The 19388-nt window shown below is 38.7% G+C and overlaps 1 protein-coding gene across 2 annotated transcripts in view; it reads left to right on the top strand.

Annotated features, from left to right (window-relative positions):
- MPPED1 (metallophosphoesterase domain containing 1) overlaps positions 1-19388 on the top strand; it is a 77676-nt gene that overhangs the window by 13462 nt on the left and 44826 nt on the right. Inside the window, exons 2-3 of one of the 2 annotated variants that reach the window (XM_054037821.1) lie at positions 2062-2326; positions 9351-9532. In XM_054037821.1, coding sequence (XP_053893796.1) covers positions 2175-2326; positions 9351-9532 — 334 coding nt within the window. In that variant the 5' untranslated portion in view covers positions 2062-2174. The remainder of the gene's footprint in view (positions 1-2061; positions 2327-9350; positions 9533-19388) is intronic. The other variant, XM_054037831.1, reaches the window with a different exon arrangement.

Consider the following 19388-nt stretch of genomic DNA (forward strand, 5'->3'; position numbering starts at 1 on the left):
CCTCCAGAACCTCCCTGCCCCTTCTCCTGCCCCCCCTTACCCTGCTGCTCAGAACAGGGTGTTGGGCTCTGTGTGAGCCGGACACGTGGCTGAGCTCCCCAGCACAACAAAACCCGGTCCCTGGCCCTGCACAACAAAACCCGGTCCCTGGTCCGGACCGGGTTGCAGGGGAGAGCTGCCCTTGTATCAGCACAAAGTGCTCTCGCTCCCGTTTTGCTACCCTGCATGGCAGAAACCGCTCCCAGTTGCAAAAGGGGAGGGCTGCACTTTGTGCTGAGACACTTGCTCAGAATGCAGGGCGGAGCTCCTCTCCAGCTGCTCCGGAGTCCAGCCCGGGACTTTCCTGCAGCCCTCCCAGCCGCTCGCTCTGCTGTGCCGGGGGAGGGGGAAATCCCGGACATTGTGAGTGCTTTACAAATTCCCCCCGGACGCTATTTTTAGCACAAAAAGGAGGACATGTCCGGGTAAATCCGGACGAATGGTAACCCTACTTAAGTGCAAAGATTTGTACTCTATTATTTTTACAAGGATCATTTCTCTCTTCCCTCCTGCTGCTTTCAAACACTTCCATTCTGCAGCCTGCTCCATAGCAGGCACACAGCATCGGAGAGTGTTTAAAATCCAAAATTTCCTTGGCTGCTTTTCTACTATTTCCTTACCACGCATTTCTAGTGGAGTCAAGAAGAAATATGCTCTTTTCTTAAATTCTCAGGCTATGTCCCTGTAGGTTGGTAATGACAGCAAGTTGTCATCATTTTATAGCCATGTAATGAAATGAACTAGAGGTTTCATCCCAGTTTCACAGAAAACAAACTTCCAACTTACAAAAACTAATACCAGATTTGGCACCCAGTCTTAATAGCTAGGCAAAGGACTGAGTGATTACAGACCATGAACTGCATTCCCATCATGTTTGGAGGTGGTCCCATCAGAGTGGAACTGAGATACATTGACCATGTCTGTGAGATACTTCCAGTACCACTGCCCAGAGACTGTATATATTCAGTGAATAACTATTTTCTAATGTGAATATTTGTAAAATTAGTTCCTTTGAAGCAAAGCATTTTTTTCAATAAGTAAACAAAAACTAAATCTCATAAAAGAGCCTTACTTTTATTGCCAATAATGAAATAGTTTATTAAAACTGGGAGGTGAGGGGGGGGGGAGGGGAACGGACAAAAATCTAATCTAATTTACTTTCTGCTATTTTCAGTGGTTACTTTTAGCATTTCAGTCAGTCAGTTTCACTTCCCAAACAATCACTGCTGTTGTTTTAGGGTTGGATACAATGTGAGGAGTATCCAAAATGGTTTCAATTGATTTTCTTTTTAAAACTTAATGAAAACATTTTTATTGGTATAAGGCTGTGAAACCCCCCATTTTCCAATGAATCCTCTATTTTGGGCCTAAACTACCTCACAGTAGGATATGAGGTGTGATAGGTGGAGCAGTAGCACTTTGAGCTTTCATATCTGCACTAGGAGGCTCTTTAGAAATTATTACAAAGCTAGGCATAATATAATAAAATGTGAATGGGAAACCCATTTTGATACCTGTTTCTTAGTCTCAAGGGAGCATCACTTGACAACACATACCTTTAATGAATGCCACAGTACTACTGAAAAAACAGGCCTTAAACTGGTGCTTTTTAATGAACTTAAAAATGTGTTTGCACTTTAGTCATTCAGAGACAGTCAATTGAACATTTTTGAAGGGCTATGATATAAATATTCAGTAATACAATGGCGGGGGGGGGTAAATAATTGTGTTGACAAAACCTTAAAATTGACATACCAATACTGCATGGTGCTAGATTTGTGTTTAAAAGCCTTAACTATTTGAACATGTTGCGCCATGTGTTCTTTTGCAAGTGTCCCTCCCCTCCAAATTCAGACTACAATATATTCATCAAATTACTGAGTTGGAAAGGTTTGTAATGAGTTCTTTGAGCTGTAAGTGTTCCCCCACACCCTTTAAATCTTCATCTGACATTAAATAGAGCAAACCCAAAACAGATTAACTGTCAAACAGTTATGCTCCATCTTTTCAATCTGCTTTTAGGTTTCAGAAGGGGAGCACGTTGATGAGGTAAGGAGACGACATGGTCTTCTTCTGTCGATGTAGAAAGATAGCACAGATGATTATCTGAAAAAGCTGTACTACACAGCGCAAGCATGGCTTTCGCCCAGTCGCACATTATGGCCGCTAGAAGGCATCAACATAGTAGACTCATAATTGAAGTGGATGAGTACAGCTCAAACCCCACACAGGCGTTCACGTTCTACAACATTAACCAGGGACGCTTTCAGCCCCCACATGTGCAAATGTAAGTATTATAGTTTTGTTATTGCTCTAACACAGCCTTCAGAATTGTTATTGCCTTGTCAATGTGGTATTTGATGGACCAGTCAGAAATAATTCAGAGAACAATGTTTTGCTGTCTTTCTAATAATAATTACTGATCCAATTCAGTCCATTGGGGAAGCATAGCTACTTTTTTAAAGGATAGAAGAGGAATGACTGTGCTAGCACAATTTGGTCTTTATAAAAAGAAAACAACAACAAGCAATGTAATTAATCTAAGAGGTTTCATATAAATAATATTTTCCACAGTTTTAGAAGCATTAATCAGCTTTGTGAACTCGTATTCTCAACTTGCATCACATGTAAATAGCTTTTGAAATACCAAGACTGTATTCAGAATAAACATTCTCCTGTTGTTTGGTTAGCTATACTACTGCTTTGTACTACAAAATAAAAACGACAGCAACAAATAAAATAGTGTGGGTACCCATCCAACAACCTACTTTAATACCAGCGTGTGAAAGATATAGAGTGCTTAAAGAGTAATTAAAATAATGTGTTTGTTTTTGACTTTTTATATATAATGATGACATCAGTAAAGTTAACTGCTCTACATGGTGATTTACTTTTAATGTCAAGTGTAGGATCATAATTACAAAATGAAACCTGCCATAAAGTTGAGAGCCAGAAGGAAGAGCAAAACTGTTAAGCCATTACAAGTAAATTAAGTATATAAATCCATTGCAAAATATTTTATAGGAAATCAAAATGTAACATATTTTATTCTATTCTTTAAAAAGAGATCAATCTTATATTTTGATCAGAGAACTGATTTTCATTTAAAAAAAAAAAACTTTTTACTTTAGTAGGACTGAATAAATTGGCTTACTTTCATCCACTACATTTAATAAATTTCTAAACATAGGGAATGATTCATTTTAAAAAAAAACGTGAGTGGATGGTATGTATCTTTTCAGTGATATTTTGCATGCAAATTGTGGTACAAATTGTACACCATAGAAAGGAAACCTGAAGGCTAATGTGGACACATGCCTGCATGTGGGCGGAGTTTGAATGTGTAAACAAAACTCTCTGGAGCAGGTTTTCATTATAAATGCCAATTACAATAGGGTCCTGACCCCTAGTTCGGGCTTTTAAGTAGTGTCCCAATACAAATAATGAATAAAACAAATATAATATCTGCATCAGGGAACATCTTTTGTTTGCAGAGCTGGCAAATGGTAACAGAAAACAAACAAACAAAAAATTGATTCACAAATATTTTGGCAAATAGAAGTGCCAAGTTCAGATCTCTGAGATTTGTGGGGCATATTATTCATTATTTGTGAATATTCAGACAGCCGCTGGGCATTCATGAATACGTTTGCCAATCCCAAAAGTTGCATGTATGGGTTTTCATCACAAAATTTGGGTTGGAAATTAGTTATTCATTATTAGCCATTTGCTACTCATTATCTCTTGTTTAATGTTGCAGTCACCCAGCCAGTGCATGAATATAATAGCATGTGACTTTGGTGATCCACCACACAACACAGTGAATACTCTAAAGGGAGCAGTTCACAAACAAGCCATTCTCTGAAAATTGTTCCCCAAAAGTGTTCAACACTCATGAATAATTAATGCATTTGAAAAACATTCATGCAAACCAGAAAATGGGCTAAGTTGTAACAAATAATATTCATAAGAGTAGTTTGACCAACTATTTGTCTAGACAGTAGAAATCTTGAAGAATTTTTGTGAATACCTATAGTATTGATATTGTTCTTGGCTTTTACAAATTTACAGAATGGTGAGAAATGTAATCTTGCATCCCCTTTATTCCCTGGCCCCATTGAAGTCAATAGTAGCTGCTCCATTGACTTCAGCAGGGCCAGGATTTCACCCTATTGGTGAATTATATGCTTGCAAAATCCCTAGTTTAGTGATGCAAATAATAATGAATAAACCTCATATAAACTTACTCACCCCCAAATGCTTTTCTCCTCAGTGCTTTTGGCTCTCCTCCAACGGCTTACAGCTAGTACATGTATCAGAGGGGTAGCCGTGTTAGTCTGAATCTGTAAAAAGCAACAGAGGGTCCTGTGGCACCTTTAAGACTAACAGAAGTATTGGGAGCATAAGCTTTCGTGGGTAAGAATCTCACTTCTTCAGATGCAAGTAATGGAAATTTCCAGAGGCAGGTATAAATCAGTATGGAGATAACGAGGTTAGTTCAGTCACGGAGGGTGAGGTGCTCTGCTAACAGTTGAGGTGTGAACACCAAGGGAGGAGAAACTGCTTCTGTAGTTGGATAGCCATTCAAAGTCTTTGTTTAATCCTGATCTGATGGTGTCAAATTTGCAAATGAACTGGAGCTCAGCAGTTTCTCTTTGGAGTCTGGTCCTGAAGTTTTTTTGCTGCAAGATGGCTACCTTTACATCTGCTATTGTGTGGCCAAGGAGGTTGAAGTGTTCTCCTACAGGTTTTTGTATATTGCCATTCCTGATATCTGACTTGTGTCCATTTATGCTCTTGCGTAGTGACTGTCCAGTTTGGCCAATGTACATAGCAGAGGGGCATTGCTGGCACATGATGGCATATATAACATTGGTGGACATGCAGGTGAATGAGCCGGTGATGTTGTAGCTGATCTGGTTAGGTCCTGTGATGGTGTTGCTGGTGTAGATATGTGGGCAGAGTTGGCATCGAGGTTTGTTGCATGGGTTGGTTCCTGAGTTAGAGTTGTTATGGTGCGGTGCGTGGTTGCTGGTGAGAATATGCTTAAGGTTGGCGGGTTGTCTGTGGGCGAGGACTGGCCTGCCTCCCAAGGTCTGTGAAAGTGAGGGATCATTGTCCAGGATGGGTTGTAGATCACTGATGATGCATTGGAGAGGTTTAAGCTGAGGACTGTAGGTGATGGCCAGTGGAGTTCTGTTGGTTTCTTTTTTGGGCCTGTCTTGTAGCACGAGGTTTCTGGGTACACGTCTGGCTCTGTTGATTTGTTTCTTTATTTCCTTGTGTGGGTATCGTAGTTTTGAGAATGCTTGCTGAAGATCTTGTAGGTGTTGGTCTCTGTCTGAGATGCAGATGCGGTTGTACCTCAGCGCTTGGCTGTAGACGATGGATCGTGTGGTGTGTCCGGGGTGGAAGCTGGAGGCATGAAGGTAGGCGTAGCGGTCGGTGGGTTTTCGGTATAGGGTGGTGTTAACGTGGCCATCGCTTATTTGTACTGTGGTGTCTAGGAAGTGGACCTCCCGTGTAGATTGGTCCAGGCTGAGGTTGATGGTGGGGTGGAAGCTGTTGAAATCACGGTGGAATTCTTCCAGGGTCTCCTTCCCATGGGTCCAGATGATGAAGATGTCATCAATGTAGCGTAGGTAGAGAAGGGGCGTGAGTGGACAAGAGCTGAGGTAGCGTTGTTCCAGGTAAGCCATAAAAATGTTGGCATATTGTGGGACCATGTGGGTGCCCATAGCGGTGCCACTGGTCTGGAGGTATATATTGTCACCAAATTTGAAATAATTGTGCGTGAGGATAAAATCACAGAGCTCAAATTTGGTGACAATATATACCAACACCATCACAGGACCTAACCAGATCAGTTACATCACCGGCTCATTCACCTGCATGTCCACCAATGTTATATATGCCATCATGTGCCAGCAATGCTCCTTTGCTATGTACATTGGCCAAACTGGACAGTTACTACGCAAGAGCATAAATGGACACAAGTCAGATATCAGGAATGGCAATATACAAAAACCTGTAGGAGAACACTTCAACCTCCCTGGCCACACAATAGCAGATGTAAAGGTAGCCATCTTGCAGCAAAAAAACTTCAGGACCAGACTCCAAAGAGAAACTGCTGAGCTCCAGTTCATTTGCAAATTTGACACCATCAGATCAGGATTAAACAAAGACTTTGAATGGCTATCCAACTACAGAAGCAGTTTCTCCTCCCTTGGTGTTCACACCTCAACTGCTAGCAGAGCACCTCATCCTCCCTGATTGAACTAACCTCGTTATCTCCATACTGATTTATACCTGCCTCTGGAAATGTCCATTACTTGCATCTGAAGAAGTGAGGTTCTTACCCACGAAAGCTTATGCTCCCAATACTTCTGTTAGTCTTAAAGGTGCCACAGGACCCTCTGTAGCTAGTACCTGGTTTTTCTGGTCCTCAGTACTGTCTTGCACTCCCTGTCTTACCTTAACTGCACCATCCAGGAGTATTCCCAACCTCTCACAGCATTTTCCTGGCTCCATCTTTGTCTTGCCTGTTCCTCTGTTGCGAGGTGCTTTGGGTTGCCACAGTTGGCAAATGTATTTTATTATTATGATAATTGTCATCTACTGTTTGATAAGCACTGATAGTGCAATCAGAGCTGTAGAAGACATAAATCATGACAGTCGTCCCCTGAAGATTTAAGGTCTTGATTCTGGCTGTATGCAGGCAAACCTCTGCTACTGTATGAAACCCCATTGAAGCCCTGTGTATATACCAACCTCCGGTATTGGCCTGAAATTTTAGCTTTGCTTTTCAATTTATATGCAAATTTATATGTTATTTTAAAAAAATAACAGACCATGAGGTCCTCATTCTTCTTTTTCCGTTACTCACAGCGCAAGCAGTTCATTGGACATCAGTGGGGCTACTCAGTGAATCAGGTTCTACTCAAGGACATCAGTCTCAGGCCCTAAGAAATTGTGTCCTACAGTACAATTAAATATGTTTATGTGAAACCTGACACACTTTTGCACTGTTGTACTGCAAAAGCAATCCACTCATTCTTAATGTGTGCATATTTCTGTGACACTGTGATCTGCATTTCATTTATTTATCATATTTATTTATACCCAATACATTTTTTGGCCCTTTGTACAAGGTTTTAAAGCAATACATACCTTGGCTGACCAGTGTGAATCAGGAAAATGCTTCCCACAAAATAAAGTTCTAAATTGTGCATAAGGAAAAGCATATGTATTGTGTGCTGCATACTTTGCCATTGTAAGTCTGTTGTGTTTTCATTCAACTCCAGAGGAGGACCATGTGAAATTTATGTTACTATTTGATGCACAAGTTACTGCTGCCCTTGTCTTTGTTTCAGTGATAGGTGAGCAGGAAGAGGCATATTTAAGGGATGCACTTTATGAGCTACACTGAAAACCCAGCAATGTAAATTCAGATCAGCGCATTTTATTTATCTTGTACAAATACATGAAAACCTGGGGAAGTACATTATTTTTCTGGCTACCTTCTTCTGCAGTTGAGAAGTATCCATAATTTAAAATTGCATAACGGAGAGATGCCCATATTGGGGAGTTAGGGATGGGGAGAGCAAAAGTTTGGAAGTCAGGGATGTAAGACCTCAAGTTTCTGCTTTTGTGCTTGTTTCATGATCCAACTTTTGGCCTTGCTTCTGGCCACTTTCTGTTGAAAAATTGACAAAAGGTGTGAAACTTTAGGAAGCTTGGGCTTAATACTTCCTGCTGTACAGCACTCAAATTAAATAGTTATTACTCTCTGGATTTAGTAAAGTAAAAAAAAAAAAAAACCTTTTGAAAAGTTATGACTTTTGCTAGAACCTGCCCATAGATGTAATGATTTTTAAAAAGACATACACCCTCCCAGAAAAGTATAGAAAAATAATATAACAAAGAGAATATCTACATGCATTAGCTTTTTAATGTGTTTTATCAAATGGTAAAATGAGAATTTTTGTAAGTGTTGTTTATGATTTGAACAGGACTCTATTCCTGGTTGTCTCACAAATGTCTACTACTGACGACATGAACTTATCAGTTCACTTAACATCCATGCCTCGGTTTGCTTATCTGTAAAATGGATATAATTCTTATCTGTCCCATGTTGTGAAGATTAACTTATGTTTGTTAAACAATTTGAGGTCCTCTGAAAGCTTTCCCCATAAACACCAAAGTGTTAGCATTAATAATAATAAAGATCTATAACTTTATTTTTTCCTAATTAAATTTTTAAAATTGAGCCAGAAGAGAAGCAGATCAGATGGGGAAAGATCCAAATTATACATAACAATGAACTAAATTAATGTTCTGAGTCATTTAAAGACAAATGTTTACAAACTAAATTGTTCATATAAAACTATAATTCTGTCTGAGATTTTACTGATATTAATAAGGTTCTTGGATTTCTGTTTTTCTGTTTTTTCCCCACCAAAATTACCCCCACTGAAATTGCAGCTATGGTACATTTACACATACATACTTCTATATATTGTAATGAAATGTGTTGAGGGTGAAGGAATTTAATGAGTTGCAAATAAGTATATCTCATGCAGCAGATTTGTTTTCTCTGCCTTCCTTACCTAAATCATGAGGAAGCTTCATAAAAGTGGGTCAGATCATTTCTTTTCCTCATGTTGGAGTCTTGAAATTGGGCACTATACAATGCAGCAGCACCCCTTACTGCATCTGATTTACTTAGTATAATTAAGCCCAGAAAGTTACCACAATTGTCCTGACAATAGTAAGGTTAGAATGTGCATTTGCAGCAGCTGTCAGTAAATTTCTTATCTGCCGATGCATTAACACACTGAACCATATCTCCAAAAATGCGTTAATTAAATTTGTTGGAATTTTATAACCTGCAGAAAAAATATGATTAGGAAAATGCATTTAAATGTATTTATATATGTGATAAAATGCTTCTCTCAGTATAGTGTGCAATCTTATTTAAACAATGAACACAGGATGGTATTCTTATTTTGAAATTGGAAATGCCTTTGTTTTATTTGTAAGTGTCTGAAATATGACAATAACATTGAAACAATCCCTTTTCCATAATCCCTTTAAACTAATACATCTACCCAGCCAATATTGAAAGCTCTATGATGTGAACTCCAAAATTCTTACACCTCCTATTAATTCTGTGAGTTTGTTTGCCACACAGATCCAGAATACGTCATTTTTAGTAACACTGAAAATTGTATTGGAATTGCAAAGTAAATACTAAAAAGGTTATGTAGTCAACTCTATTTCATAACCTTCTCATAATGCATTTCCCATAGGGTGGATCCTGTGCCCCACGATGCCCCCAAACCTCCAGGATATACCCGATTTGTCTGTATTTCTGACACTCACTCAAGAACTGATCCAATCCAAATGCCCTATGGAGATGTTTTAATACATGCTGGTGACTTCACTGAACTGGGACTTCCTAGTGAAGTTAAAAAATTCAATGAATGGTTAGGTAAGTATCAGATTACATGCCGTTTCGGAAGTAAACGTGATTTAATGAATGTACCAACCCTCTCTGCCTCCTGGTAAAACATTGTGCACGTAGGAATGATTAATATTAATTTAGCTTTATGTTTGAATGGCAACATTTAGAATTTGGATTTTTAAAAATATTGTGTTCTTTCCAGCTGAGCAAATGAGATTCATGTGATCATTCATCCATTCTGCCTTTCTGCTCCTACGAGGGGAGAAAGGTACAATAAGCAACTTTTGGCATTAGCTGATATTTAAGTCACTGGGCCTTTTATGATTTGCATAAGAACTCTTACATACATTGTTATGGCTTTCCCTCCCCATAAAAAGTTGTGGTGAGAAAAGCATTTGTCTGTTTAACCCTGGAGGCTGATAGTTTTTCTGTCTGAGGCTCAGCTGCACCGCAGCGATGAATTCCAAACAAAGCAAAACGCGTGTCTGTGGTTGCTGTCTTGGATGTGGCAGACCAGATGTAGATGCCTTCTGTAGGCAACTGTTGGCATTGATAGCTGAAATTCTGTTCCACTGGGCAGGCAAGTGGTGATTTACATGCACTTCTACAATGTTATGTATGTGCTTAAAAAAAAAGAAAATTACAGTGGAAATTGGAAAGAGTACGCTGCTTCCAGAGAAAAATCATCGTCTGTGTTCCTGCTGTGCTGGTGCCCGGATATAGCATAAACACAGATTTTTGTTTCTGATCATCAAAAAATTTGCAGGTCGGGTGAGTGGCTTTAAAGAAACTTCTGCATGAAGTACACATTTTAAGGGACTGGGCTTTTTTCTTTAATTTGTGTTTTCCTGTCTTCTTAGCTACGTGCTATGGCATTTCCCAGTGTGGAATTGGCTAGGAGCAGCACAAAGCTGTCAGAAGCATGGAGACTGAGATGCAATAAGAAAAATGTCAGGCCTTTCTAGTTCAAAAAAATATTTACAAGCAAGCCTTTACCCTAATTTTGGAAGACTCATGCTAATAAATATTGATTTGACTCTGCAAGCCCAATAATATGCCCAACATAAAATAATTAAGAAAAAAAGTTACAATGCATTAAGGTGGAAACACACACACAAAAGCATTGTCATTTTCAGTGAAATCTGTAACAGTACCTTCCACTCAATCTTTCTGTGCCCAGGCATTACAGGACAATAGGACACTCTTACAACACTAAGCAATGTTCAATTTCACTCTGAGTCTTCACACTATATTGCAATAATGTACAAACATTAGTGCACAAAAACTGTTCCAAAGCCCATGGTTATCTGTTATACACAAAATCAATATTTACCCAGTAGTGTGGAAGGGAAGCGATATTAGAGCATTGTTAGTCAGCAGGGAAAGGGACTGCATGTCTGAGTTGCTGCTGAGCTCCTGTCTACCTGACAGACTACCTGGCCTCCTACATGATACTGCCCCTGCTGGGAACAGCAGAAGTCCTCAAACTGAAATCCCCTCAGTTTATAGGTTATAGGTAAGGGAGTGCTGGCACGGCTTTCTTCATGATGGCCTTGTGAATGGAATTGTTTTTCTCCTTGCTCCAAAATAGTCTGAGAATTTGCTGATCCTTAAGGCTTGCTGCCAAACTGATCTCTCTGAATGGTCACTTGGAGAGGATTGAGGTGTGTGGGGCGTGGGATTTCAAGCTATAGGGCCTTTTGGGGGGTGGGAGAGGCAGGATTCTTAAGGAGCGGTGCACTTTTCTGTAGTCTGGGATGAGAATGTTTTGCTTGTTATGCTTATGATAGTTGTTTGTTGTTGAAGGGACTGGGTTTATATATTATATTTTCTGGATTTATATTTTAAATCTCTGTCAAGGTGTCTAGAGCATTTGAATAGGTGGGTGTTTTTATGTGTTTAATTTAAATAAAATAAAAACTCCTCCATCTTCTTTGAAAACCTGCTGTACTTTGCCTTCCTTATTGACTAATGCATCTAGAACCATTAGAGCCTCTTCCTTTCCTCGGCCATCTCCTTCTCCTCCTCTTCCCTCTTTGCCTAGGATCTTTCACATCCTTTCCTGCTCCCTTCCAGACTGTATTGTCTCCTTCATCCTAGTCTCAGCTCTCCCTTTATCTTCATTCTCTCTATTTTGGCTCTGTCAATCTCAGCCTTCAAACATATGACAGTTTCCTCTATCCTTAGAAAGCCTTCCCTTGCTCACCTGCTTTTCAAACTACAGCTCCATGTCCCACCTTCTCTTTATGTCCACATTTCTTGTGTGTGATGCTGGCTGCCACTCATTAATTTCCTCTTCTCTCATACTCCTTTGGATCCCCGGCATTTCAATTTCTGCCTGTATCCTCCTCTCAACCTTTCCGAGGTCACCTGACCAAATTCTATGGCTGCTTCTCCATTTTGCTTCTTCTCCACATCAAATTCAGACTCTCTGTCTTTGATGTCAAATATATTTTACTTTAAAAGTGCTGACTTTAATAGAACTTAAGCTAATGTTTAAAGTTGAACATGTGCTTAAGTGCTATGCAAAGCAGATCTAAAGCCCTTTCTCTCTTTCTTCAAGCCTGTTTTTTTTTCTTTTTCTGATACTGTAACCTCTGTTATTTTCCTCTCTTTTTCCCAGTCTTCTGTGAGCTCATTTTTCTTGAAACACTCTGAGCCCAAAGTGCATTTGGGATTTCAGAAGGTTCCAAATTTGAAGTAGATGGTGTCGTGGGGTTACAAGACCATTGAGCCTTCGGATGCTGTCATAAGGAATGGGTTGGAAGAGAACTTGAGCATATGCTAGATTTTCAGTGTGCCCCACATACTGATATCACTTTAAGCATTTGAAAATAATCCGGGGCCCTTCTGCCTAGATATTATTCATCAATATATAATGCAGGATGGTTAAGTTGGATCTTATCCTTGAATACTAGGGACACACTGTGCTGCGGTTATCCCCTGCACTCAGTCTTCTCACTATTTTTATTTTATTAATTTATTTTTATCTGGCACCCAAAAATGCATGAGGTGCTTTATAGAATAAACCCAAAAAACATTGTCTCTGCCCTAGTGCAGCCATCAAATTATACATGCAACTCCCCTCCCCCCCACCACCATACATTCTTTAATGATGGTATTGGAAAAGATCTGTGTGGTTCAGCAGCCTTTGTGCTTCTCTTTGCTCCAGCCTGCATGAATATTTCCAAATGTTATGTACTCCAAGGCCCTAGAGCACAACATGGCTCTGAGTTACACTAATGACATTTGAGCTAAATATTCAATCTGACACTCCAGTTCTACACCCACTTGTGTGAGTGTGTATGTGGAGCATTGTACTCTTGTGTGTAGACTTAGAAGATTACTTAATTATGCTGCACATTTTCTAATGTTCCTAGCTTCATTATTTCTGAATGAAATTTCCTCAAATGTGTCAAAGGCATTCTTCTTTGAGGAGTAAGTTCATGCCAAATTTGAAATAAAGCTGGCTTAGAGTTACAGTGCAAAAATGGAACACACCTGGAACATTTAATTAGTGACAACCACCATTTTATTCCTATTTTCAAATCGCAAAAATGGAGAAGCAGAGTTTTATCAAACTTCTCAACACAAATTCACTCAGGGCTATGATTTGCGAAATGAAATTTCACCACAAAGGGTCAAATTTTTCCCACCGAAAATTGAAGTAACCTGAAAATAAAATAGGCATTTTCATTCCAAAACTAACAGAATGATACCAATATTCTACGTTGCTGTAAATACACACAGTTTATGATTGTTATAGCATTGCTGTTTATATAAAAATCAGCTAATTTTGATCAACAGTCAGTATCCCTATTTTAAGATAGAGATCTTCATCAAAGAAAACAATCTTAGTTTCAGGTCCTTTCTAAAATGGAATCTTCTGCAGTGACGGTAGATATTTTCCTTCTTGTTTTAACAGGTATTGTATATTTTAGGGTGCAATAATATTCATAGTTAAGACAGTGTAAAATGGTGGCAAAGAAGAAAAAAATTCATCCTTCTGAGCAGCAAAAGAAATTAGAATTTACAAAGTGTAGTCTTGCCATTTTGACCATCAGTAATTATACTATTTTTATGTTAATGTAGAAACCCCTTGAAAGGGGTGTTTAAGTACTAATTATCTATTTACAAAAGAATGGCTTTGGAAATGCAGTGAGAAACACTGAGCTGTATAGGGATTTAGAACAGATGTCATTTTAAAAAGACTAGGCATACAAAAAAAAATACAAAAAAAGTTGGTTTTCATTGCACTTCTTTAACATACAGTGTCCCAGATCCTTGGCTACAACTGAGGACCACACAGCGTAGGTCAGGAGAGAAGGGTGCAAAGATGAATTTATAGTCTCTCACAATTCTGGGCTGTCTGTGCTGGGCCAGGCCTCTGGCCTAACTTAGGGCAGCCTGAGGACTTCTGTAAATTACACTAGCGGCCAATAGCCTCAAGGGCCAACAAGGCAGCTGGGGATCACCAGGGTGTAAGGAAGCTGAGCTATATCACTTTCTTCCACCCACGCCTCCTGAGCTGACAGCGGGGAGCATATGATGTAGGTGCTGCTATACTAGAGGATCTCCCCCGTTACACCTGATCATCTTCCCAAGGCGGGCTGCACCAACTTAGGGCCATTTGTACCACAGCAGTTTGAAATGTGGGTCAGTGTGCATTCTATAGCGGTGGTATTGTTAAAGTCAAAATTATGATTCCTCCTGTTCTAGGAACTGCAGAATGACTCCTATTTCCATAATACCCCATTGGCATGGCTTCCCCCCACCTTTTGTCTAAAAATTAGTTCTGTTATTACAAACACTGGGTCTGATTCTGGACTCACACGTTTTACTCTGGTGTTTAACTCTGTTGGCTTTAGTGGAGTTTTTCATGAAGGCAGTGGGGTCTGGTGACACAAAGGCAGGATTGGGAGGCAAGAGGTCCAGAATCTAATTCTGACATGGCTGTGACCTTTGGCTAGAAGTTTCACTAAGGGAGCTAGGCACCCAAATCGCATCCTGTAGAAACTAGGCACCAAACTCCATTAGACACCTTTGAAAATCACAGCCTCTGTCTTGTTCCCCTTCCTAAAATAGGGACAATAGTACCTAGCCACATGCCACACAAAGATGTTAATTAGTGACTATTTGTACACTGCTTTGAACATATACCATAAATCATTATACACAAACACAAAACATTATTATTAGTGGTGTGCATATACTGACATAGTACCCACCCTTTTATAGTCTTCCTATTGAGAAGATGAGCATTTGGGGACACTGGGGATTATTTTGCAGGATCTGAATTGGAGTCAGTATCAAATTGTGATGAAATCCTTGTAGTAAGTGTGAAGTGATTTTTACTGTTACTTTTTTATACAGTTCTCTGTGTCCTGTCCTTTTATTGTCCTTCAGATATATATGTTATTTTAAAAGGTTAAAACAAAAAACTTACTGTAGAATTTTTTCATCCCCATTAAGAATTTTTAAGAATTGTTTTTAAAGGTAGAATCGGGAATAGAATTTCATACTGTAGCTTAAATATAAAGAGAATACTCTTACAGAATAAAATTCATCCAGTGGCTTAGGGGCTGAACTATGCTGCACAATGACTCCTGTACGCAGGAGGACAGTGCATTGGTTCTGCATAGGCAGAGATGGTTTAAAGCAGGAACCAAGGATCTGCAAATGAAGGTCCTAGGCTGGAACGCAGTCCATTTTCCTTTAGAAATAAATTTGTTCAATTACTGTACATGTAACAGAGTATCCTGGTATATATGCTTGAATATTAGCAGATTTTTTTTCTAACATGTTCCTAGTTTTTTTTATCTATATCTATGTATTTAAAGAATTCCCAATTTGCAAATGTAGCAGTGAAAAATATTGTATTTATTTGTTATTTTAGTGTTTGATTTAATTGCTGACTTTTATGTTGCAGAAATGGCTAGATCTAACAGTTTACAAATGACTTAAGGAGGAGTGTTGATTTACAATGTTATTCAAGATTATACACCATACAAAAAAGTATGTTAATGTAAATTTCCCAGACATCAGCCAAGTGTTTAAACACAGAACTGTCAAAGAGATGCTAAAAAAGCAATCTGAGACTGTTATACAGTCTTTTTACTATATCACTCACTGCTGTATTCTAAAAGGTTGAAATGAGAGGGGGGAAACATTAAGTGGGCATTTGTATGATTGTCACTGCTTTTAGAGAATACTAAAAATTCTGCTTAGCACAATACCCAGAGACAAGCAAAGCACAGCTGCTGTTAGGAGTTTGCATATATCTTGTTGAAGTTGCATGGGGATGCAGTTGTAAGTCTGTGTGTTTTGTTAAATAAAGTGGATAAATGGTAAAGACTCCTAACTTTTTAGTACAAGAGAAGTCTGGAGTATAAAAGCTATGCATTTGCTTTTGGATTATTTGCAATTTTATCTAATTTAAGAAGAAAAAAAGCATTGCCAAAGGATGATTCACCTTTAAATACATACAAAGTCCATTTACAGATAACTCTGAGACAGTGAATTAGAAAATGAAAGTCCCAGGGTTTTTTAGTATTTGCAGTCTGTTTTTCAAGTGACAGTGAACCAGCACTTCAGGTAATTCTTTAAAAATTATCTTCCCTATAAAAGGGGCCCACTGTGGTTTGAAAATTGGGAATTGCTATAATAATTTTGTATTGGCACATAAAAAAATAGATGTTCAGTTGATTTCCTTAATTAGTAATCTACTGTAATGAAAGAAAAACAAAAATGTTATTATTCAAATATATATACACACACGTACAATAGAACCTCAGAGTTACGAACACCAGAGTTATGAACTGACCGGTCAATCACACACCCCATTTGGAACCAGAAGTACATAATCAGGCACCAGCAGAGACCAAAAAAAAAAAAAAAGCAAATACAGTATAGTACTGCATTAACTGTAAACTATTAAAAAAAGAGAACGTTTAAAAAAGATTTGACAAGGTAAGGAAACTCTGTGCTTGTTTCACCTAAATTGAGATGGTTAAAAGCAGCATTTTTCTTCTGCATAGTAAAGTTTCAAAGCTGTATTAAGTCAATGTTCAGTTGTAAACTTCTGAAAGAACAACCATAACGTTTTGTTCAGAGTTACGAACATTTCAGAGTTATGAACAACCTCCATTCCCAAAGTTTTCATAACTGTAAGGTTCTATTCTATTACGAAGGCTATTATAATTTTTTTTGCACTAAGTGAACAAAGAATAACATACTTTTTGATGAACATTTGCCAGAACTGGAAAAAATGTGTATTTACTTGAGACAATGTGTAAAGGTAATTTGGGGGTTGAGGGGAGGTGATAGTTTTTTCAGCTACACATGAATCAAATATGATCACCCAGTTTTTTAAGTACCAAGTCCTCATAGTCTAATAGGAGAGTTTGTGGTGATATCTATTTATAAAAAGTTCTTCTCTTATAGAGACTGCTTGGCTTAGGTCCAAGCCAGTGTTCCTCCAACATATTTTTATGTGTGCGGGGGGAGGGAGGAAATGAGAAAAACAGGGAGGTAGAGAGAGGGGAGGAGGGGAATAGGGAACTGTTGAGTTCTCATCCCCACCATCAACCAGTAGCATTGCAAGTGGCTGGGGAAAAAGGAAGCATTGAGCCCCACCTCCCAGGATGGGAGGCCCTGGAAGTTGCTTGGGGAGAAGATGCTCCAGAGCCCAGTAGCTGAAATTAGAACTGTTTGAAATTCAAAATTTCCATTTTTCACAGAATTTCAACATTTCAAAATTTGTTTTAATTCCAAATTTGATTAAAACCAAATATTGTGGCTATTTAGTGAACAGAAAATTTTGAAAAAAATTGTTTTGAAAATTTCATTTCAGAAAAAATTAAAATTTTCACTTCAAAACAAAATTTTGAATTTTTCTGACATTTTTCCCGAGGGGAAATTTGTCAGAAATTAAATATGATTTCATACAAAAAATTGGTTTAATTGAAACAGTATTTTCAGATGGAAAACCATTTTGATAAAGGCCATGTTTATACTTACAGTGCTGCTGCAGCGTATGTGGTGAAGACGCTCTATGCTGACGGAAGAGCACTCTCCCCATTGGCATAAAAAAACCATCTCCGTGAGCAGCAGAAGCTAGGTCAGCAGGAGAAGCTCTTCCGCTGACATAGCGCTGTGTGCACGAGCACTTATGCCGGTGTAACTTATGTTGACCTGGAGGGTGGTTTATTCACCCCTCTGAGCGACATAAATTATGCTGACATAGGATGTACTGTAGACATAGCCTAAAATTTTGCTACCAGCTCTAGCTTGAATTTTCCCTGCACAGTATATTGTGTTTTCCAGCAGGGGGCAGCTACACATGTGCATTTTAGAGGGAGTCTTTGAGAGTTTTGCAGACCAGAATAAGCAGTCATAAGAACATATAATTTCCCAAAATTCCAGACTTCCTTCTTTTCCTTTAGCATTAAATACATCTGTAAGTCACACCGGACATGTTGTGTATGTTACGTTATGGCATTCCTGAATGGCATATCTGTTTCTTATGTGCTCTCATATGCCTTATACGCTCGGTGGGAGCTATATTTTGTACTGGATCCATATGCAGAATTCCCATGAGAGCAGTATATGGTCTCAGATTTGTTTGCACACACACACAGCTAGCTCCCTTTCCATCCCAGGTCTGCTGCTTCCCTGCTAGCAGAGCCAAACACTAATACCAATGTTTTTAAAAGCAACTGGGTATATGAGAAACTTTTACTGCATTCAGTAGAATGTATAATTTCTTCCTATTAAATTGCTTCTCTGCAGTGGAGTTATTCTGTTAAAGAGAGAGTACATTCAGTGACAATAACTTTTCAACTTGTTTTCCTCAAATGTTGCATCTCTGATTATGACATTAATATAAACTCATTTACATCAGTTATTGGTGAAAATAGTAAAAAGGCTGTGTAACGGCATAATGAATCAGGTTCTGCCCCATCATGGGGGGATAGACTAGAGGACCTCTTAAAGTCCCTTCTACCCCTACATTGCTATGATTCATCAAAGCTTTTAAATTTTCAGGAAATTCCATGCAGAATTGTCAATACATTTAAGATAAAGATTAATTTCCAAATGATCTGTTGGTCAAATGAGAAATGGTACTCATAACCTTAAATGCAAATTATTCTAATTATCAGCATTTCGGGTTTTTAAAAATTCTCTTTGTTTTTCAGATAACCCTCTTATATAATATATAACTACATAAAAATGATAACAATCAAGGAAAATAACCGTGTAACAAGAAATCCATCCAAAGATTTTAGGGGCTTGCTTCAGGATAATCTAAGTACTAAACATATGTAAGCAAGAAAGTTGATGATTTAATGTAATGGTTACTGTGTAAATATGTTGCACATGAGTGATCTTTGATGTTTGCCAAGAGCTCAGTCCTGCAGTATAGGGCATTCAAGAGGCACTCAGTACCTCACAGGGTTGAGCTCATGTTGCCTGATTCTGTTCCTACTAAAATCAATGGGAGTTTTGCCATTGACTTCAAAAGTAGGAGCATCAGGCCCACAGGGCAGAGAAATTTGTGCAGTGCTCCGAAAATAGCATAGGGCTGTGAGAAAATCTCTGTATCTGCGGTAAACTGAGCACTGTTGTGTAGTAAGGATAAGATCAAGGCAGAAAGGAACCACAGTAATAGAGTACCATATTTTGCAGCCCTGAGAATGGTCCAGTGCTTCTCTCTGTCGCAGATTATATCCACATTTCTAATCAATCCGATACAAATGAAGACCCTGATTTTTCAAAGACTTACGCATGCACTTTAAATTTATACCCTGTGAGTAATCAGTATGACGAGTTAAGCCCGTTCATAAGTCTTTGCAGGATCAGGCTTTAAAGATTTTGTTAGAAG

Source organism: Malaclemys terrapin, chromosome 1, assembly GCF_027887155.1.
Source record: "Malaclemys terrapin pileata isolate rMalTer1 chromosome 1, rMalTer1.hap1, whole genome shotgun sequence".
Classification (NCBI taxonomy): Eukaryota; Metazoa; Chordata; order Testudines; family Emydidae; genus Malaclemys; species Malaclemys terrapin.